The sequence below is a fragment of the Sinocyclocheilus grahami genome, unplaced genomic scaffold (genome assembly GCF_001515645.1).
Source record: "Sinocyclocheilus grahami isolate Dianchi unplaced genomic scaffold, SAMN03320097.WGS_v1.1 scaffold280.1, whole genome shotgun sequence".
Lineage (NCBI taxonomy): Eukaryota > Metazoa > Chordata > Actinopteri > Cypriniformes > Cyprinidae > Sinocyclocheilus > Sinocyclocheilus grahami.
This window is the reverse complement of record NW_015505459.1, coordinates 1,410,284-1,432,951: the sequence shown is the minus strand read 5'-3', so window position 1 is coordinate 1,432,951 and position 22,668 is coordinate 1,410,284. Positions and strand designations below refer to the sequence as shown.

General features: G+C 36.0%; 1 protein-coding gene across 2 annotated transcripts in view; it reads right to left on the bottom strand.

The window, feature by feature from the left end:
• Positions 1 to 22,668, bottom strand: part of hecw1b (HECT, C2 and WW domain containing E3 ubiquitin protein ligase 1b) — a 38,306-nt gene that overhangs the window by 8,637 nt on the left and 7,001 nt on the right. The window contains exons 3-24 of one of the 2 annotated variants that reach the window (XM_016292054.1): positions 21,338 to 21,432; positions 18,538 to 18,613; positions 17,642 to 17,811; positions 15,540 to 15,682; positions 15,291 to 15,391; positions 13,353 to 14,507; positions 13,125 to 13,193; positions 11,968 to 12,118; positions 10,451 to 10,563; positions 8,583 to 8,704; positions 7,851 to 8,036; positions 7,628 to 7,762; positions 7,393 to 7,498; positions 6,248 to 6,344; positions 6,067 to 6,150; positions 5,626 to 5,732; positions 4,123 to 4,182; positions 3,596 to 3,710; positions 2,681 to 2,794; positions 2,394 to 2,546; positions 2,135 to 2,233; positions 673 to 802 (exon numbers count right to left, since the gene is read on the bottom strand). In XM_016292054.1, the coding sequence (XP_016147540.1) occupies positions 673 to 802; positions 2,135 to 2,233; positions 2,394 to 2,546; positions 2,681 to 2,794; positions 3,596 to 3,710; positions 4,123 to 4,182; positions 5,626 to 5,732; positions 6,067 to 6,150; positions 6,248 to 6,344; positions 7,393 to 7,498; positions 7,628 to 7,762; positions 7,851 to 8,036; positions 8,583 to 8,704; positions 10,451 to 10,563; positions 11,968 to 12,118; positions 13,125 to 13,193; positions 13,353 to 14,507; positions 15,291 to 15,391; positions 15,540 to 15,682; positions 17,642 to 17,811; positions 18,538 to 18,613; positions 21,338 to 21,432 (3,581 nt within the window). Of the gene's footprint in view, positions 1 to 672; positions 803 to 2,134; positions 2,234 to 2,393; positions 2,547 to 2,680; positions 2,795 to 3,595; positions 3,711 to 4,122; positions 4,183 to 5,625; positions 5,733 to 6,066; positions 6,151 to 6,247; positions 6,345 to 7,392; positions 7,499 to 7,627; positions 7,763 to 7,850; positions 8,037 to 8,582; positions 8,705 to 10,450; positions 10,564 to 11,967; positions 12,119 to 13,124; positions 13,227 to 13,352; positions 14,508 to 15,290; positions 15,392 to 15,539; positions 15,683 to 17,641; positions 17,812 to 18,537; positions 18,614 to 21,337; positions 21,433 to 22,668 lie in introns of both variants that reach the window. The other variant, XM_016292055.1, reaches the window with a different exon arrangement.

Here is a 22,668-nt window from a genome sequence, read left to right as displayed (position 1 = left end):
CATACAGTGGACTACCAGTAAAACTGATACAAATTTGGGACCAAAAATTATTCAGACCAAGTCTGGGGAAAAAAAAAATATATGAAGTTGAGGTTTTCATGAAGCTGGATGACAGCATGCCCAGGAGACTACAGGCTGTCATTAAGGCTAAGGGATGCCCGACTAAGTATTGATAGTTGTGTAAATACTGTCATACTAACAGCTGTCTAATTTTTTGGTTGATTGTAATCCATTACATACCTTTCTATCAAAGTTATCTAACATTATCAAGATGAATTTGTTCTGACACAGTTTAACTCTGAGTTCTTGTCATATTTTATTACCATTTTCTAAACTATAGCGAATAAACTGTGATAATGTGAGAAATGTTGAAGGTATCTGAATAAATTTTGGTTTGACTGTATCTATTTGATAAATGAAGTTAACCAACTAACATTATACATACCCTTTTGGGTTTTGTACCCAATATTTAAAAAATGTACAAATGCAATAAAATATTGGTATCGGTACTCTGTATCGGCAAGTACCAAAAATAAAAGTATCGGTATCGGGCGAGAACTGGAAAAAGTGGTATCGGTGCATCCCTAATATATATATATATACACACACACATACATACATACATACAGTATATACACACACATATATTAAGGCAAGATTAGTTTCTCCCACCTGTCCGAACACTTCCTCATTGACAGTGAAGGTGAGATCCAGCACATCTGTGATGTCGTTGTCCTTCATCCACTGTAAGCTCTGATGAAACTCCTCATCCAGGTACTCCAGATCACTGAGATCCGTGGATCTGCAGACAGGGTAACAATGAACATGTTTCTTTTACAGTTCATACTTTACAGGATATTGTATTCTGATAAGTGCTAGACTGATAAGATTGGTCTGGTCAACAAATCGACTGATATTTGGGAGTACTTCAAGATTACTATGGCCGCTTAATTGATTAACAGATGTCCTTTGTTTAATTCTTTTTTTCTGTTCATAAGATATATACATATTTTTTAATTTTAAGTAAACAATGTGTGAAAAGTAATTATTTTTATTAAAATTAAAAATTATTAATTATTAAACATTAATTTAAGCCATTTAATTTAATTCATATCTCATTTTGTTCTTGTAAAATTGCAATAGAGTAAATTTAGGTACATTTTTGACATTGAGATAGCTGTCAAAAACAACTGAATTTTCTGTAATTATCCATTGATCGTATCTAGATATCTGCTTCCTATTGGCTACTGAAAATTCCATTTCGGTCAGTTACTTATTTGTGAGCACACATAAACAGTTGTTCAAAAGCTTGGGGTCAGTCAATACATTTATTCAACAAGGATGTATTAAATTATTATTAAAAAAGTAAGTGCTGTTCTTTTAAACGTTCTATTAATTCAAAATATCCTGAAAAATCACTGAATCACTGTTTTCATGAAAATATGAAAACACAACTGTTTTCAGCATTAATAACATGTGAACCTGGACCACAAAACTAGTCATAAGGGTCAATTTAGAAATTTAGATTTATACATCATCTGAAAGCTGAATAAATACGCTTTCCATTGATGTATGGTTTATTAGGATAGGACAATATTTTGTCGAGATACAACTATTTGAAAATCTGGAATCTGAGGGTGCAAAAAAATCTAAATATTGAGAAAATCGTTGAGAAATATTGAGAAAATCGAAATTAGCAATGCATATCACTAATCAAACATTAAGTTTTTATATATTTACAGTAGGGAATTTACAAAATATATTCATGGAACATGATCTTTACTTAATATCCTAATGATTTTTTGGCATAAGAGAAAAATCAATAATTTTGACCCATGCAATGTATTTTTGGCTATTGCTACAAATATACCCCAGCGACTTAATACTGGTTTTGTGGTCCAGGGTCACATATTACTAAATGTTCCTTGAGCAACAAATCAGCATATTAGTGACACTGTAGACTGGAGTAACATCATGTGACACTGAAGACTGGAGTAATAATGCTGAAAATGCGCAAAAAATAAATTACAAAACAATTGCATAGAACACAACACGCTCACAATTTGTCAATTTTGTCACCGTTTTCAAATTCTGCATGTAGTTGAATGCATTTAATGGTTTCTGGTCCACTCACAGTCTGAGGAGAGCTTTATAAAACGGGCGGGTGAAGAAGGCGTCCAACAAATACTGATGAATCAAAGCCAGGCCAAGAATTCGACCACTGAAACGAAACCTGAAAACACACGTCACATCATGCGGTCAAAAACACAGACATTCTGGCAATAACAACAGCAACAGCTGTGAGAGCAGCCAATGACATAACTATTTATTTCTCAGTCAATGACAATTCAGTATGCGCTCTCATGCCACACAGGAAGTGGAAAGAACCTTACCATTCCAAATGGTTTTCCACAAAAGCAGACATGGGGCTGATCTGGACAGTGTATGTGTCGTTAGCGGAGTATTCAAACAGGCCATAGTAAGGGTTAAACAGCTCCTGAGATAGCAGAAAGTAAAACTCCCGCGATGGACCGCTGTAGTCCAGTCTGAAAAGAAAAGTGTTTCAGTCAATTTGAGAATATATTCAATAAAAGTGTTCATTTAATGTCAGCAATTATGTGTTATACATTGTGTTATATTTGCTGATATCTGTATCAGCACAAACAGTCATCTGCCTCACCCTTCCTCTCCAACAAAGGTAATGTACAGCTTGTTTCTCTGGAGCTCTTTACGAGAGTAGGCCATGACCTGGTTAAATGTTCCTTCCAACAGATGATCTCTTCTGACGATCAATCTAAAAAACAACACGAAGTAAGAACTGTAGGACATTTATCTGGCAGATACTATTTTTTAGCATTTGTTAACATATTTAGTATTTGCTCAGTACACATTATAGTACATATGCATACATTAACATTCAAAAGTTTTTGTAAATTGAAATGAATACTTTGATCCATCAAGGACACATACATTAATAAAGTTCCAAATATTTGTATTTCAAATAAATGCTGTTTTTTTTTTTTAGACTTTGTGTTCATCAAAGAATTCTGAAGAAAAAAAATATTTACTGTTTCCACAAAAACATTAATAAGCAGCAAAAACCTTTTTTTTCTCTCTTTCAAAAACAAACATACAGAGATACTTAACGTCAAACAGAACACAAACAAAAATGGGGGCTACATATAACAAATATACATCATGGAGGGTAAAACATTACATTTTACAAATAACATTTTTTAATATGAGCGACGTTTGTATACATTTCTTGTTTCTAGTGATTGAAATCAATGAGTCATCAAATATTTTAAGTTCTTTACAAAAAAAGAGGGAGTAATATACATTATTTTTTAGCAAAAACGATAATAATAAAAAAAAAGTAGAAAATCAGCATATTAGAATGATTTCTGAAGGATCATGTGACACTGAAGACTGGAGTAATGATGCTGAAAATTCAGCTTTGCATCACAGGAATAAATTACATTTTAAAATATATTAAAACAGAAAACAGCTATTTTAAATTCTAATAATATTTCACAATTTTACTCTATTTTTGATCAAATAAATGCAGCCTTGATGAGCATAAGAGACTACACACTTAATCTTGCCGGGTCCTTGCCCGTAGCCCTTTGCCTCCAGCTTCCTGTAGAAGTTGCGCAGTTTGGCTTCAAAATCTCTGCGGTAGGGCGCTGGTGCCCGAGCTCTCTGAGTCCCTAAAAAAGACAGTCACAAATCATCACCACAGATGTCAGCTTACAATAAATATCAGTCATCAAGGAAAGACTGTCAAGGATCAGCAGGCCATCAAACAACTCGGAAAGAGTTCACCTTGAGAACAAACACACAAAAAGGGGAGATGATAATTCCTTGCATTACGTAAAAGACATATTTCAGGGCAAAGATTTTTGATGTTTCGGAGGACAGTTTTGTCTTCAATCATTTTTATCTGGTTTGTCCAAACATGCACAGCAGTCAAGTTCTACAAAAAAGACTAGTTAACCACTTTAGGACGGAAGGAAACGTGGCAGACAAAGGTTTGTATATTCACACACTACAGGTTTGGGGTCTGTAAATGTGCTGGGGCAGCTGGGTTGGGACAGTATTTACGACTGGAGAGTGGCTGACCTGGAGAGCTCTCACCAGACAGACAGCAGGCTGGAACGAGAGGAGTTCGCTCAAGGAAGCCTTTATCAGAGCAGATCAGAGAGCATGTCAATGAACTACGACTTTCCTTGCAAACTTGAGGTTCTTCATGTAAATAAATAAATTTAAGAGCAATTTAACTGGTGTTAACATCCATCTCGGATCCTATCCCACTGCTAAATATGGGCTAATGTGTCTAAAGAAGGTGGTGAGAGACACATATTTAGGGCTCAAACATTTGCGACTAAAAATAGATGTGTGAACTGTAAAATGTGACCCTGGACCACTGGGGTATATTTGTAGCAATAGCCAAAAATACATTGTATGGGTCAAAATTATTGATTTTTCTTCTATGCCAAAAATCATTAGGACATTAAGTAAAGATCATGTTCCATAAAGATATTTAGTAAATTTCGTACTGTAAATATATCAAAACTTAATTTTTGATTAGTAATATGCATTGCTAAGAACTTCATTTGGACAACTTTAAAGGCGATTTTCTCAATATTTAGATTTTTTTTGCACCCTCAGATTCCAGATTTTCAAATAGTTGCATCTCGGCCAAATATTGTCCTATCCTAACAAACCATACATCTATGGAAAGCTTATTTATTCAGATGGTGTATAAATCTGAATTAAAAAAAATTGACCCTTATGACTGGTTTTGTGGTCCAGGGTCACAAATGTATTTAGAACCATGTGTGTGAATGAGAAAATTCCCCACAGGTCCTGTTCTGTTTTATGAAATTAAGGTCGGCAATGATAAGTATATTAAATTGTATAACAAATGTCTGATCATTTTAGGAGGTCTTAAATTTGGGGAAAGAAAAACACTTATAGAAATACAGTCTAATTCCTAAATACATTATTAAACTTTAAAAGACTATGACTTTATTAGATCAATGTGAGTGCTACTCGATCATGGCACAGTTGCATGTTCTACAGGACTGTGGTTTGCAATCAATGAACAGTGCGCATTTATGCCAAAAGATTGCTTAGGATCTACTGTTGATGAATTATGACCATGTTTACTTTAGTTTATATTGTAATATGATAGAGATGGTTGTGAGAGTGCATATTTTATCATCTTTTTGATTGCACAATAGTAAATATGCAATAGTAAAGCATAGACATTTCAAAATAAAAGTCTCAAAAACCTAGTGTGCTTTTAGCATTCTAATAAATTCATATAATAATAACACGTTTAAATATCTCCGTCCTTATATCCATTTACTAAGAGAAACACATTATTTGATATATTTTCATTGCTCGTTAATATTTTTTATGTGCTCCTTGGGAAAAAGTAAGCGTCAAGCCCTGGTATAGGAGATTTCGCTTTAAGCATTTGAGAAGGGTGTTACTGGAAGGTGCAAATGAGGCCTAGGAATTTTTTGATTTGCAAACTTCACTTGAAGTCATATCTAAACAATGTATGCATTCTGCAGAGCATCTGAAGACCTGTGTTTAAGCTCTCAGCTGACTCACCTGGAGAGTTTTGAGGAGAGGAACCAGGAGAGCAGCGTGGAGAGAAGTTGAACCCAGGGTGAAATGATGTGAGAGGAACGTAAGACATGATGTCCTCCTCAAACAAACTGAAAAGCAAAGCAAAACACGTTCTGAAAAAATCATGCATGACATTATACATTTTACTCTCAGAAAACATTTCATGTGCATTTGACATGATTGCAAAGATACTATTTAAACTGAACTGAGCTGGATGTTGACATCACTGAATTCAATGATGAACTGTCTTTAACTGACAAATGAGTGTTTACTATTGTCATTTTGCATTATTGACACTATTTTCCTAATTAATGCTGTTCAGTTGCTTTGTCACAATCTGTATTGTTAAAAGCGCTATATAAATAAAGGTGACTTGACTTGACTTAATAATAATTCTTTTTTTAGCACGGTAGGGAGCTTTACCTTAACAGTATGACCAGGTCAGCATCACACGACAGCTTCTCCAGTCTCTGTGTGCCTTCGGTTCGGATGTGATGCACCTTTTCCCTACAGACATAATAAACACACCCGAACAACTGAGAACTGTTTGGAAGCACTAATGATGTATTTTGTTACAGTAACAGAGGAAAGTGTAGGGTCATACTTGAGCGAGTGATTCCTCGCCAGGCTCGGCTGCCGTTCCTGTAGCACCTCAAAGATGTTCGGTTGCCGTAAAAACACTACAATCTTATCATTGTATGCTGGGAAACAAATGGAAAAGAATTCATATCAACTCAACTGTATATACTCGATATTTATGATACATTGGGTTTCTTTGGTTATGATCATGGTAATTGTGATATTAATGTCAATTTTATTTGATCTGTTAAGGACCCTAAAGAACATGCCAAAGGACTAATTTCACGCTCCCTCCTTGTATCATGATTTTTTTAAAAGAGTCTCTGGCTTAAATTTTTTGTCAAAACAACCATAGATTGGCAAAGTCTGATTCATTTCTGCAAATCAGTTTTTGAAATAAAAAAATTTTCAGCCACTGATTAATCACTCAAATGTCTTCACTAAAATATGTTATTATTACGTTGGTTAATATTGCTGTTTATAACTATGCAATGTTATATTGATACATTCAAAATTTATTTGATTAAATACTGCATCCGGACTATAAATTTCTACTAAAAATTTAATTTCTACGTTTGAACCCATTTCAGAACAAATACATAAATGTAAAGACATCCATTATGATGAAACAGAAATAAACTATTGGTTGGAATTGATCATTTAATGTTTTTGAAAGAAATCTCTTATGCTCATTAAGGCTGCATTTATTTGATAAAATATACAGTAATGCTGTGAAATATTATTACAATTGAAAATAACTGGATTCTATTTGAATATATTCTAAAATATAATTTATTCCTGTTTCAGCACCATTACTCCAGTCTTCAGTGTCACATGATCTTTCAGAAATCATTCTAATATGTTGATTTGCTCCTCAAGAAACATTTATTATTATGAATGTTGAAAACAGTTGTGCTGCTTTATTTTTTGTGGAAACTGGGAAACATTTTTCAAGATTAGTTCAATACAACAGCATTTGTTTGAAATTGAATTTTGTAACATTATGCATTACAAATGCCAATTTTAAAGAATTTAACTTTTAACTTATTTTTAAAACCATTTTTAAACAGAAAAATATATATATTTTTTTTTCTCTCTTTTTTTAGCTACATCGACCAGCCCTAAGTGCAACTATAACTGATCCGTCCGTTATTTGTGAATGGTTCATACCTAATGGCACTGGCTCCTGCTGGCTTTGGTTTCGTATGGCTGCTACCAGGCTATTTCCAGGCCTGGCTAACAAGGACACCCCTCGGGTGCGCGACACCTCAGACGCCTGGAATTAATGTGGAAATGAATAAATAAATTATGTAACAGTCATTTCTGTATCATTTACGTGAGGAGAAATCAGCACAGTATGAAGTCAAATGAGACAGATTGTCTCTAGATTATGAGTGTGTCTGACCTCTCCTGCGCTGTAGCTGCGTAATCTCTGCAGGTGCTGGCGGTGCGTCAGGTGGTTGGGCAATCTGCCGTTTTGCAAGGGGATCCTGGGATCAATGAAGGTTGTGGCACGGCTGTTGTGGTCTACAAAGAACGACTGCGGAGAAAAGTGAAGGAGAGACAGTTGAAATAATGGCTTGACAGACACTGAGGTGAGATGTTAGGAAGAGCGTGATGTGAGGTACCTTCCCCTGTGGGCCTGTTTTGATCTCCCAGCCCCGTGGCAGCTCCAGCTGAGCATCAGCAAACCTATTTAAAAAGGCCACCAGGTCACGGTTGTGCTGGTACCGCTCAAAGTTTCGGGCATCACGCCTGATCTTTAGGACCATGTGTTTCAGACACGAGCTATTTGTGAACATACGATACGCCCCCTGTAAAAAAATAAAAAAAATGTTAACATGACACTAGCATAAACTTCTTAATTAAAACATGTGCACCACCAATTTTTGGGTATGCAAGATTTTTTTATGTTTTTCAAAAAACAAGCTCACCAAGGCTGCATTTATTTGATCAAAAATACAGTAAAAACAGCAATACTGTGAAATATTATTACCATTTAAAATGACTGTTTTCTATTTGAATATATTATAAAATTTTATTTTATTCCTGTGATGCAAAGCTGAATTTTCAGCATCATTACTCCTGTCTTCAGTGTCACATGATCCTTCAGAAATCAGTCTAATATGCTGATTTGCTGCTCAAGAAACATTTCTTATTATTATCAATGTTGAAAACAGTTGTGCTGCTGTATATTTTTGTGGAAATCGTGATTTTTTTATTTTTGGAAATATTATAAATGCCTTTACTGTCAATTTTGAACAATTCAACGTGTATTAATTTTCTTTTGTAAGAAAAATCTTACTGACCCCAAAATTTTGAAAGATGAATGAATAGTGCGTAGTGTGGTGGAAACTCACATAATTTGCGTGGAGAACAGTGAAGAACTCTGGGTGAGTGATGAATTTGACTGCTGGACTCTGCAGCAGTAACGTGATCTTCTGACAGTGACTTGGAGAACCTGAAGAGTCTCTCCTCAACTCTTAAAGACAAAAATATCAATTAAAATGAATAAAAAGAATAAAAAATTGTATTCTTCTGCAAGGTCAAACCTACCACACTGACAAGACATGTGAGTTCTGTGTTAAGTTCCTATTTATCAATAGTACCTATTTTTATGAGACGTTCTCACATACGTAGATTTCAAAAGGCATGTTTTTTAAGTTACTAATTACTTAAATTTCAGTCGGTAGTCAATTTTCCCCAAAGAAAGCTATGAAATGGCTTTAGAAGACCTGGGCCCGTATTCACAAAACATCTTAAGGCTAAAAGTAGCTCATAACTTGCAGATTTAGGAGAAAATCTTAAAAATAACGGGCGTGTCAATCCTAAATTCAGGACTCGTACATTTTTGCTCTAAGTGTATTTCACAAAGCGTTTTAGCACTAGCTCCTAAATCTGTGGAACGTTAGGAGTTGTGAAGAGGACGCCTAAATCACTAAGACCAAACCACAAACTAGGCCTATCCTCCCTGCTGAAGAAAACAATAGAAACCATCACAGAAATTCTAATGTTTTTCACTACCGATACCATTATAAACATTACAAACCATCAACTTTTAACCATTAAAATCATTAAAAAATGGTTTCCTGTAGTATGTTTTGGGACATGTTCCATTAGTGGTTTAAACAAGCCAACTATAGAAGGCGACCAATTACCAGTAGAGACCAACAGGCACCATTACGGTTACCATTAAAACCAATACAATTCCCATTATAACCAGTAAAACCATTAAAAATTCTGTGATGGTTTCTATAGTTTTTTTCAGCCGGGCTAAAATGGCTGTTGCCAGCAATCTGGCTCGAAACATATAACATTTTAGAAACATGCTGCATTTATTTGCACACATATGTTTTCCCATGCATTTTTTTTTTTTTTTTTGGTTTTGGAGGTTATCCCAACTCCAAATTTTAGATTTGATTATATCCTTTTCATTAACAAGCTGGGCAAGAAGCAACAGCTGTTCTTGAGTCCAGTTTGGTTTTCTTCTTACTATCAGCCATGATTATTCTACTCTGTTAATTAAAAGGCTGTTCATATGCATATTCACTAATTGTTTACGAGGAGCACACATGTAAGAGGCTGACAATTAGCTGAACATATACTTGTTTAATTAGTGACACTTAACCTGCATTTTTAAACCTTTATTTGAATATGGCAACATAATATTGCACTCTACAATATTTCTCACATCATCCATAGCAACGAGGTCAACCCCGCCCTTACTCTTAGCTTAAGACTTCTGTCTATTCCTTAGTAAAAGTTTGTCTTAGCAGCTTTGTGAATAGGTTTTAAGAGAAAACCCTTAGCTAAAAACCTTTACTGCTATTTAGGAGAACTCTTAGTGATAAGATAAAAGGTTTTGTGAATACGGGCCCTGATTTGTAGCAAACCACATGTTACTTTTAAGTGTGTGTTTTTTTACACTTGACAGCCATTGGTTACTGTCTACATTTGTTATATGCAAACGAGCAGGTCCAGATGGAATTTGCAAGGTTTTTGCAAATTTTTTGCACATTTTTAAACATGGTAAAATGTGTCAAATGCAGATGAGAAAATTATACTCCATTTGGTAGCTGGACAAATGATCAAATGGACTAGAAAAGAGAATTCTGCATTGGAGATTGTACAAAAAACACAAAAAACAAACAAGATTTTGACTGACATGAGCATGAGTAAATCATTTCCACGTTTTGGGGGTCATTATGTTTGATGAGTGTGAAGTTACCGGCTGTCTGTGGAGGCGAGTCTGTCTCAGTGTTGGCTGTTCTCTCGTTGCGGGGGCTGCCTGACTCCTCGTCTCTCCTCTCTGTGGCCATCGTCCTCTGGATGGTCTGGTACCTGATAGGAACCCGAGTATTGCTGTTATTAGTCACTAATATTGGTAAAGTATGACTCCCATTGTAAAGAATCTTTTACGAATATTTCTAACCAAGCCCCCTCATTTACATAACTCCTTTGCTGCTCGATGGTTCAGTAAAGCTGTGTGCTTTGAGAATAATCTAAATTTGTCATCTACTGCTTGTGGACTATTAAATAAACAGCATTTAATTACACTCTAAACAGAAACATGATGAAGCACCTATATTTTTGTCCTGTACCTAGGTGGCAAACGATTGCATGTTTATATGCTCATGTGATTGTGCTTGGTTTATAGAAAATTACAGCATTTGACCCAAAAAAGAGAATCATTGGAAAATTAATCATTGGCGTTGAGCATTTTTACAAAGGTTGCTGTAGATTTTACTGTTACATGTGCCTATTTGGTTAAACTACAGCAACAGAGTCAGTCATACTTTGCTAAATACAAACCACTTGATTCTGACCAATAATGCATCAAAATTAAGTGAGGTTTATGCTTACATCAAGAAAAAAAAATATCTGTCAATGGGGTAAGAAAAATACAATTGTTTCCTCTTTGAATTAAGCTTATTTTTCTTACCCCACTGAAAGATATTTTTTCATGTTTTAAATAACGGCACAAATACCAGTAAACTGACTACTGTAAGTTTTAGTAAATCATGTTGCGTTATTCATTTAAATACTCTCCTCCAATAAATTTTGCATCCTCTGAAAGTTAAACTCCTACAAATGCATATGAAATAAAGTCATCCACAAAAATACCCATGCCCACACTTTCTCACTTAATTTTTTTCACTTCACGTCTTCAGTAAATCCTGACAGTATTGTTTTTTTTTGTTTGTTTGTTTTTTTGCAAACCCTAAAAGAGGTTTGCATGCTGTTAATAAATCTGGCCCTTAATATTTTGTGTCATTTTGCATCTCAAATGCATCTTGACTTAAAAATGCTTATATATTTGCACTGTAAAACAAGACAATAATAATATTAAGTAAGAAAATGACTTTTTGCCAAATTATTAGTTTTCTAAAACAATGGAAAACAATTAAATGATAAAAGACACCAATGTTCAATGAATACATCTTTAAAAATGAATAAAACAATTAGTAATAAAAGTAATATAGTTCATTAGCCTAAATGTGGGCTGATTACTGCTGAAACAAGTAGGTGCATTGGTAACATTGCAACATGGCTCATCCAATCAGGTCTGAGAGTCAGAGCTAAACAAATTAAACATATGGAGTCGGTGAAACTTCATAAGATGCACCATGAACGCAATTCAATTGATCTGTATTCTAGATGTTTTCTTTTAATAAAAAAAAATAAAAGTGTAAAAATATTGGTATACACACAAAACTGTTGTTATTAAAACACAGTGTTGTTTACCTCCTGTTGAGCTGCTCCATCTGTTGGACGGAACCAGATCTGCGCAGGCCATCCGGCGTGGCTGCGGACGTTGGCCGTTGCCAAGTGGTGGTCCGGTTAATGTGATCCACATAGAACACACGGCCGTGACTGTCAATACGGGCCTCCCAGTCTGAGCGTGCCAGACAAAACAAACACACACATTTGAAGCCCAAATCAATATTCTGGTCTGCCAAGTATTTCAAATAAGTCTGATAGCTTAAAAAATGATAGTGGATCTCTCTAATTAAGACATTATTTACAAAAACCTTCATGCTATTTTTATTATGTGAATGCCTCAAAGATCCCCTCAGTGTAGGATGCTTCAGATTTGACTCATTTTAACATAAACACACACACAAAGCACAGTAGCATGACGAAGTGACAGACGGTCTCAGAATGGGTCACAGAATTATATTAATCAACACTAAAATCTCACAGTGTGGGTTAGTGAGAGTGACACTGGAGATGCTCACGTCTGATATGAAAGTTGTTTGCGTGTAAGTAGTTGTAGTTTGACTCTACACAGCTTTGAAATGCAATGAAACATGTGAGGGCAGGCACACCAGGAGAAAGTGATACGTTTGGGTCAATTTGAACAATTTCGATTTGCTGCAATATTTTGCAACTTGGAAAGCAACATGCATAAACAGCCATAATTTTTCACAAATGAAAAAATCTATAGACATTTTCATGAAGTAACATTTTTCTCATAATAGACACAGGACCCCATATTATACATTTTAAATTATAGTGTTTAGAATTTTTTTTTTTTTGAAAATCATGTTTCATTCATCAGTTTATATAATGATTATTTAAAATACAATACAATTAAATAAAAAAAGTTACTTTAGCATTCCCATATATATAAATTTATTATAATATATATTATAATATAAATTTATACATTTATTCAATTCAATGACAAATGTATTAATTATATATATTTTTTATTTTCCAAGAAAAATACTTTTGTAAAGTATTTTTAAATTTTAAGTTTCAATAAAAAAAAAAAACACTTTCATTATTTTGATAACCTACAGTATATATAATCCATAGGCAATTCACCTGTAGTACCTCCATATAATTTGTGAGACAAGACTGTAAATACTGTACATGTATTGTACGGCAAAACTTACTCGGTGGCAGCGGCTCGTCTATGGTGGGATAGTGATGTGGGTCGGGCCGCAGGGCGGGCAGCTGGCTCACTGCAGGATGGTTACAAGGCAAAGGACATTCTCCTAAACACACCACAAACATATCTCTTCATAGATACTTTTCTATCACAAGTCCGCAAAAGGGAAATCCAGATCTTTTTTAAATAAAAACACACAATCTATGCATTCTACCAATAGAAGTCTACTCACTTCTGCTGCTTGGTCCAGCTACTGGTGATTCTCCGTTACCCATAATGCCGTGTGGGCTCTGTACGTGACTATCCGGTGCCTCCTCCCACTGACAACTCCCGTCCCCTGGCTCCCGGCTCTTAGCGCCCTGTCCTGTCTCCGCCTCCAATCCCAGAATGCCGTTCAATCTGTCCATCTCGTCCTCGTCATCCTGTGAGGAAAACACAGTGCTCTCTGACCGCCGTGCGCTGTCTAGAGACGGCGCCCGCACGGGGCCCGAGGCCCTCTGCGCCATGTGACTGCAGCACGGCACCGGGCTCAAATCGCACTCGCTTTCTCCTGGTGACCTTTGACCTGTGGTTTGTCCCTCAGCCCCGAGCGGCTGTCCATCTCCGTCGAGCATCTGAATGAGGTCGGAGAGGCGCTCGTGTGAGCGGCTGCGGGGCAGCGTCCTGCGAGGGCCGTTGGGTGTTAAAGTGTGAGGCTCAAGGGTCTCTTCCTCATCTTCTTCTTGTTCTTCTACGCCCTGTGGCCGGTCGGGTTCAGGTCCAGCCGCGTCTCCTGGTTGAGGCTGGGTGGACGGGAGGCTGTGCAGCAGGTGGTGGATTCGGATGTAATGGGAGCGTGGCGTCTCCGGTTCACCACAGGCCGAAGCGATGACCGTCTCCAGCTCAGACACGGGTAGGGAACAAGGCCGCGGCTTCCTTCTCGGTGTGGTTCTGATCCTCAGCGAGCAGCATTCCTCTAGATCCACATCTGGTTCTTCCGAAACCGGTTGCTGTTCTGAGATGGCCTCCTCTTTGACTCCTGCAGGATCTCCTGAAGACTCTGCAGGCCCTTCGGCAAAGGCACTATCATTTTCTGCCTCTTCTTGGGGCGTCTCTTCCACTTCAACGTTGGTCTCTTCTTGCTCCATTTGTTCTCGGCTCTCGACTGCTGCTGCTTCCTCCTGCTGCCCCGGATGCGTCTGCTGCTCTTCCTCTAAAGGCTCTTCCTCTACAGCTTCTGCTTCGGCTGATTCAACATCCATGGGCATCTCTATAGAAGCCGTTTCTTCATCTAAGGGCAACTCTGGGGCTCCCTGGTCCAAACTCATGGTGTCTTCTGCCTGAGGCTGGACTTGAGCTTCTGCTGCCGCCACTGGTTGCTCTGTACTGAGAGACATGTCCTCATCATCTGTGGAGAGGACAGAAACTGGTGACCTACAAGCACATAATGTATACACTAAAGTACTAGCTTGTAAGCATGCATGATATACTGGTGATCACGTGACTTTTTAATATTATGAGTGGCCTGATTAGACTAGTATTAGAAGTAATAATATGATGGCCCATTATATTACATAATTACATCAATAGTCAAAAGCTTGAGGTCAAAGAGCATTCAAATAGAAAACAGTTATTTTAAAATATAATAATATTTTACAATATTACTAATAAAATTAATAAATGCAGTCTTGGTGAGCTTAAGAGACTTAAAAAACATTTAAAAAATAATACAAGCCAAACTTTTGAATGGTAGTGTATTTTTATAAGGACAATAAGAAAAAGCACAGGATTGCATGAAATGGAGTTTATTTGTGAGGTCAGATCAGTTTAAAAAGTAATTAATAGCACATCCTTAACAAGCCAATTGATTTGAGACATTAATTGAGTTACCTGACAAAGATTGGTATGTTTAGTTTTGAACAAACCTGCCATAGTGATGCCTTTGCAAACTAATTGAATTTCGAAACGAATTTTAATATCAATAATGTAATCAGTTATTACATCATAATATTAAGATAACTGATATGATAAAAAGATACAACACAAAAATAACTATTATTAACAGCTGAAATTTCCATATCAGTCTGTCATGATTGTCTAGAGCTCTTTGTTTAACGTAGCAGACTGTCCACTATGAACGTGTGTTAATGATTTATATTCAATAAAAAGTAGATTAAAAATCTGTATTTACCTGGATGGATGGAGGATGTAATCTCAAACCTGAACTGCAGCTGGCCACTGACATGCTCAGTTGGAAGCCTCCGACCCAGAGTGTAGCTGACCACTCGATCACTGCGACAAAAAACATGAACAAACACCTCAAAATTAGCATTTCAACTCATTAGCATAACAAACCAGGCCCATATTCCAAAATGTTACAAAAGAGCCTATTTTTCTTCTTAAGTTAAGTGCAAGCTTCTTTATCTTCTTGAGCACATACCCGATCGCATGTTTCTCCAGTAATCTTTGCACTGGCATGGACAGCTTGCCTAAAAAACGCTTTATGATGGGTCGGCTTTTGGCAAACTTGTCTTTCACCTCGATCTCCAACACATCCGTGGGCAGAGACACAAAATTAAAGCGCTACGAGCAGGAAATACAAAGACACAGAGGAAGAAACAGCAATTATTACAAACAAACCTTGTAACCTAAAGTGAAACAAATTATGTTGGTATCAAACAAATGTGCATTTTAAAAAAGAATGTAAATGTAATGTGAGAAGTCGTCCTTCATCAGAGTTGGATGTTGCTGGTGTAAAAGACACTGCCTTTAATTTATGCAACAAAAGCCAAGAACTAAAAACAAACAGATAAAATGGTCATAAAAAAAGACAAACAAATATTCATGTGTTCATATTTGGCATGGAGCTTCACATTTGTGCTTGTATGGGTAGTTCATGCTTTGCATGTCGATTGAAGAGAACTTTTTGTTTTCTTCAACATCAATATTTTAGTTTCATTTATTTGAACCTACAATAATTAAGGACTGAAATTTAGCGATTATGATCACCTATAAGACATGTAGCACTAACCAAAAAGTATTCCTTCAAATAATGATAGTAAGGAAACAAACCTGCCTTCCATCATTCATTCTCCATGTCTTGACCTATTTTAATCCACTGCTATAAGGCGATCTCCTCTACCCTTCTCTAATCTAATAAAAGCACTTAGCGGAAGACAGTGTCAGCCAGAAACAGCCACTCTACAACATGAAAACAATCCCATCAAATCCAGGTGATCTCTTCCACACCAATAAGATGTAGTGATGGGAATCATAAAAAAATTAACATTTCTGAATTTAATGATTGCAGTTCTTTAAAGGATTAAGTACTTTTGAGAAAGCACCAAATAATTCATACTAACTGCATTTCTGTCATGACAACTCTTGGAGGGATTGGCATGGTAATGTACATGACAATGTTAATGTATTTGGTCTTGGCGGAATAGATCTGCTATGCTGCTGTTGCTGCTGACTTGCTACTGCCAATACATCCACAACATGCTGCTGTGAGCATGTAAGAAATATTGCTTCTGCAAATATAACATACATGAAATAACCCCCATATAGCGTACATGAATCACCTCGTAGCAGATCTATACAGGTGGATCTGGGGAAGGTGGCGGGTTTCGGGAGCAAGCTGCAACTGCTACAGCAAGCACTAGTCATATATTTGAATGTAGTAAAGATGTAGTAAAATGACCAAAAGTGACAGTAAAGACATTTATAATGTTGCAAAAGATTTATATTTCAAATAAGTGTTGTTCTTTTGAACTTTCATCAAAGTATCCTGAATAAAAACGTATTGTGGTTTCCAGAAAAATATTAAGCAGCACAATTGTTTTCAACATTGATAATAATAAGAAAAGGTTCTTGAGCAGCAAATCAGCATATCAGAATGATTTCTGAAGGATCATGTGACACTGAAGACTGGAGTAATGATGCTGAAAATTCAGCTTTGCATCACAGGAATAAATTACTTTATAAAACATATACAAACAGTTATTGTAATAATATTTCATACTATTACTGTTTTTACTGTATTTTTATTGTATATATGTTTTTTACTGTATCAAATATATACAGCCTGGGTGAGCATAAGATACTTCTTTCATAAACATTAAAAAAAAAGTTTCAAAGGTAGTGTATAATGTTTATATATAGTATTATTGGCTGTTTTAGACCAATGATATTGTTTGTGACGCAAATCATACAGTTCCTTTATTTTTCATAAATAGAATTGGTTCTCAATTCCAAGCCCTACAGAGATGACATCCTGTGTAATGAAGATTCGAACAAAATCCTATCCGTCAGTCAACAGGACAGTGAGCTGTATTTGTGATTCTGCAGTGACGCATTAAGTTTATTTGCAGAATAAAGGAATTACATGACAAACTCCATGTGGACTCTGTACAAAGCTCAGAAGGGTAGCGTTGGGTTAAACATCTGTGAATAAATAACGCTGGAATCAGATATTGTTTTGTAAGGATTTTTATATGAGCATGTTTAATCTAGTGTGTGGGTGCGTTTGTGTGCTTCCCATACCTCCCTCTGCCAAACAGGATTAATGGTATTGCAGACGATGCCTGATCTCTTCTCCTGGCCGTGGTGAGGCAGGGCAGGGAAGATGCTGTGCTTGCCGGGGTGGATGGCAATCTTCAGGTAGGGGTCGGGGTTAAAGAACATGCCTTTCTTTAGCCCAGTGGCCTGGAAATCTGCCCACAACATAAAAACAGAGAGATGAATGAGAACCGAACAGAGCAAAATACAACTGAATTAAAACAAAACGACAGCAAGACACATCAGCATATAAAAGAAGGTACTGAAGAGAACAAAACAGAATATAACAGAGTCAAATAAAAAAATAAACAACAGAAGAGAACAAAACAAAACTGAACGGAACCAAAAAAACTAAATAAAACAAACAAAACAGAATAGAACAAAAACAAAACAAAGAACAGAACAGAACAAAAACATAACAATAACAGAATAAAACATACAAATATAGAACAAATAAACAAAGAAAAACAGAATAGAACAAAATAAACAAAACAAAACTGAACGTTCCAAAATAAACAGAATAAAAAATAAAACAGAAAAAAATCAAACATAATAGAACAAAATAAACAACAGAAAACAGAAGAGAATAAAACAAAACAGTACATAAGAGAAAAAAACTATTGCAAGTAACGAAACAGAATGGATTAAAATAGATCTTAAAAATCTCTAAATTGCTCTCCAAAAATGAACACCATTAACCAAAAAGCACCTTGTGGAAGAAACATGTAATTGGGGTAAATATGTTCCTATAGTTTACAGCAGACTGAAAGCAGTGGATCAATCATGAAATCCTCTGGAGACACTAAATATAGAAGCATAAATATTGATACATCTTAATGACTACAGATTACAGGTCATGCCAATTTTTACACAACACAAACCTGAGAGAGAGAAGCTGATGAGTCTTCTGCTGCCTTGACTCTGAGGTAAGTCATCTGTGGCCACCGGCTTAAACACCTGAAAGCAGAAAATTCAGTGTAAAATGTCTTCGATTTCACTGGAACCAGTAAACACCTTTCACATAATATCAGCAGCAATACCTGATCAAAAACTACGACAGAACATTTCTTCCCTTATATGTTTTGGGCAAACAGTGCTATATGCGTCACATTATATGAGGCAATCTCTGAGTTCTCACCAAAAAACAAACAAAAAAAAACCTTGTAATTTTGTTCCCCATGGCACACAATAAAATAAATGACTATGTAAATGGTAAATTTAAAGAGGTAAGTTTAAAAATGTGCCACAGCAACTAAGATTTCCTTTTGTAAAATACCTTTTGACTTGACTCAATCATGTCAGACTTCATAATTTTTCACTGCAATTCTTAATAATGCAACCAACCAATAGGCTAGCCATTTTAAATGGGATGAATGTATTGCTGACACTGGACAGGACAGAACAAGACAAAAATGAGAAAGATTCAAGGATGTTTAAGTCTTTTTGAAATTGAATGATCACAAAAAAATAAAATATTTAATGTAAATAAATGATGAACATACGTTCTCAAGTGTGGAGAAAAATTATTTGCTGTAGAGTTTGTAAAAATGTATTCTTTTCACATGCAGAAATAAAATCTTAATAGTTCACCCACATAGGAAAATGATGTCATCATTTACTCACCCTCATGTTGTTCCAAACTTATAAGACTTTGGTTAAACTTTGAAACACAAATTAAGACATTTTTATTGAAACCTGAGAGATTTTGGTCTCTCCACTGAAAGTCTAGGTAACAACAACTTTGAAGATCCAAAAATGTCATACAGGCATTGTAAAATGAATGAAGTGGTTTAATCTAATGAAGTCTTATGAAGAGATACGATTGTCTTAAAGGGGTCCTATTATGCTCTTTTACAAAGTAAAATAAAAAAACTTGATTTTGTTTTGGGGGTGTACTAGAACATGCTCTCATGCTTGGTGGTTCGAAAAACGCATTATTTTTCACATAATTTACATTATTAAAATACCTTTCTCCCCAGCCTGGCACAAACGGCTTGATTAGTTCCGGCTTTGATGAAGGTCCGCCTTCCGAAAAACAAAATGTGTTGTGATTGGTTAGCTGTCCCAGTGTGTTGTGATTGGCGAACAGCTTTGACAGTGTTTCATTACTGCCCCGCCCCTTGCTCCGTCTTTCAACAAAAGCTTTTGGGCGAATCTGGCACTGTACTCCCTCATGTTGTGGAAGCTGTCCTCAGTAAAATGCACAGCACACAATAGCAAATTGGCGTTATAATGCTCAGGAACAGAGTTAAAAAATTAATTGCAACCTCTGTTTCCAGACATCATCCGCTTTCGGAAACCCAAACAAAGACGTTTGGGCATGGAGGTGAAAAAAACAGCATTTCAGGCGGTCGCGCACCGGACGAGAAGCGCAGCGTCACGTCACGTCTTTAAAATTCAAATACTTTATTTTCTATGAGTGTAGGCACACCGGCGGCGCCGTTCGGCGTCTGTCCGCGGCGCCCAGCTACGTCGTGCTGTACTTGTAAGAATTGTTCTAAACATGCTGAAAATTTGACGCTACAGCACAGCAGCTCTTCTTCTTGGTTTTCTCTGAAGCACTAACTCTGCAGCAGCACTTCTTCTTCGTCGTCTCGTCTGATGCACTCACTCAACCAAACGTTCTAACCACAACCTCGCCCCTCCCCTCCCCCCAACCGTTCAAATTTCTGTAGGCGGGAATTATTTGTAATGATATTCCAATGAGCCGCTTTGTGATATCACAAAGCCCGGAAAACAAACGCTGTAGTCCAAACGAGCCGTTCGTTGTAGTTCTTGAAAAGGGATTTTTAAAAAAACGAAATATCTCCCTTTGGAGTGGACTTTGAGATTTGTAACTTTCTAGATCTTTTTTATGCCCAAACATATACACTACACACTGACTAAAATTTAAAAAGTGAAAAAGCATAATAGGACCCCTTTAAATGATGAACAGATTTAATTTATTCTTTTATTTACATCTAAACAATGAGGTTTGTTTCAGCGTGTGTTGCTTCCGTTTTTACCATATGTGATGTGCTCTATGTATGTGTGTTTATAAGTGAATACAAGCCTAAATTAAAAATTGCTCATTATATAAAGTGATCATATCGCTTTACAAGACTTGGATTAAGCCACTCAATTCATATGGGTTCATCTTACATCATTTTTGTGACCTTTTTGGATCTTCTAAGTTTTGGTTCCCTGGACTTTCAACGTGACGGAAACCTCTCATCTTAATTTGTGTTTTGAAGGTTAACCAAAGTCTTAAGTGTTTGAAATGGCATAAGGGTGAGCAAATCATGTCAGAAGTTTCATTTATGGGTAAACTCACACTTTAAGGTCACCATAAAGGCCTGTGTCTTGGAATTGGTACACTTTAGCTTTAAGAAACAGAAAGAGAGTTTGGCAGACTCTGTGGCTATGGAGGTAGGCCTGTATTAAGCCACGAAATGATAACCTGAGATTATCTGCAGCATTAATCCTCTCAGAAACAGATGGCACAGACTATTCTGCTCTTGAAAAACTCTTGATGAAACGGGGTGAAAGAAAAACAGCAGCATTCTCTACACATCTGCAACATGATGCAGCAGCACTGTACACATACGTCTGTTCCTCACCACTGCTCAACTAAAGACATGATGTCTGGAGATTTAAGCAAGACTCAAAATAAAATATATACACGTCTTTTCTTTCGCTCACCGGTGCGGAGGGGTTCTTCACAGTCACACATGGCGTTGTGGCCCGCAGGGCTCCACTCACTCCATGATAATATTTAAAACAGATCTTAGTCTCCGCTGAAAAAGAGCCAAGCACAGGAAAAGGTCACAGGGAGAAACATTTTGCAGATTTTCTCTTTCAGATACGCATAACTCATCTATTCATGTGGGGCTACTAAAATACTGTCTAGAAGATAAACATTTCCACCCTATATATTACAAATTCTGTCACTGACTAGAAATAGCAGGTAGCCAAACATTGTCTGTGTATCATCTGAACTTTATTTCAGGCCCCTTCAATCAGTTTCCACCAGGCTGGAAGGAAGTGTCTAGAAATAATCGTGACTGGTTTCGTTCATAGTAAAAATAGCTGAATGTGGTTGTCAAATAAAAAAAAATAAAAAAAATGTCCTACCCCAACTTCCTCTTTACGAATTGGAAATAAAATACTGTGACAGAAAAAATCTTGCTTGCTATTTGAGAAATAATGGCCTGAACTTATATTTTAATATTTATAGCATTAAAAATATCATAATATTTAGGATTAATTTTAATATATTTTAATTTTAAACTTATAGGAAATACAAAAATAATCCTCACAAACTGTATGACATCTGGGTAATTAGAATGAAGTAGATCAATCCCCAAAAATATTCATCAATCTTGAAACACCATGAACATCCTCAAATAAATAAAATGTAACATTGGGTTAAGATCTTGAGAGGGGCCTTATGATTTCCATAATGTGGAAAATGCAGATGGAATTGTATAATTGAGTTATAAATTTACCGTATAATGCAGAATGTCACTGAAGTTTTGGATTAATTGGATTAAGTGAGGCTGTACAATTAATACAATTAAAATTGCAATATGGACTAGTGTCTTTGATTATTAAACTGCAAAAAGACTTATTTAAAGGGGACATAGCACACACAGTTTCTACCAATCTCATGTTAATCTTGAGTACCTATAGAATAGTATTACATCCTTCATTTCTTTTACATTACATTTACATTGTCATTTATCAGACGCTTTTATCCAAAGGGACTTACAAATGAGGACAATAAAAGCAATCAAAACCAACAAAAGAGCAATAAAATGCAAGTGCTATGACAAGTCTCGGTTAGCCCATGTAGCAATTTTTTTTTGTTGCTTTTTTTAATGACATTATATATGTGTGTGTGTGTATATGTATGTATGTATGTATGTATGTATGTATGTATGTATGTATGTATGTATGTATGTATGTATGTATGTATGTATGTATGTATGTATGTATGTATGTATGTATGTATATATATATATATATATATA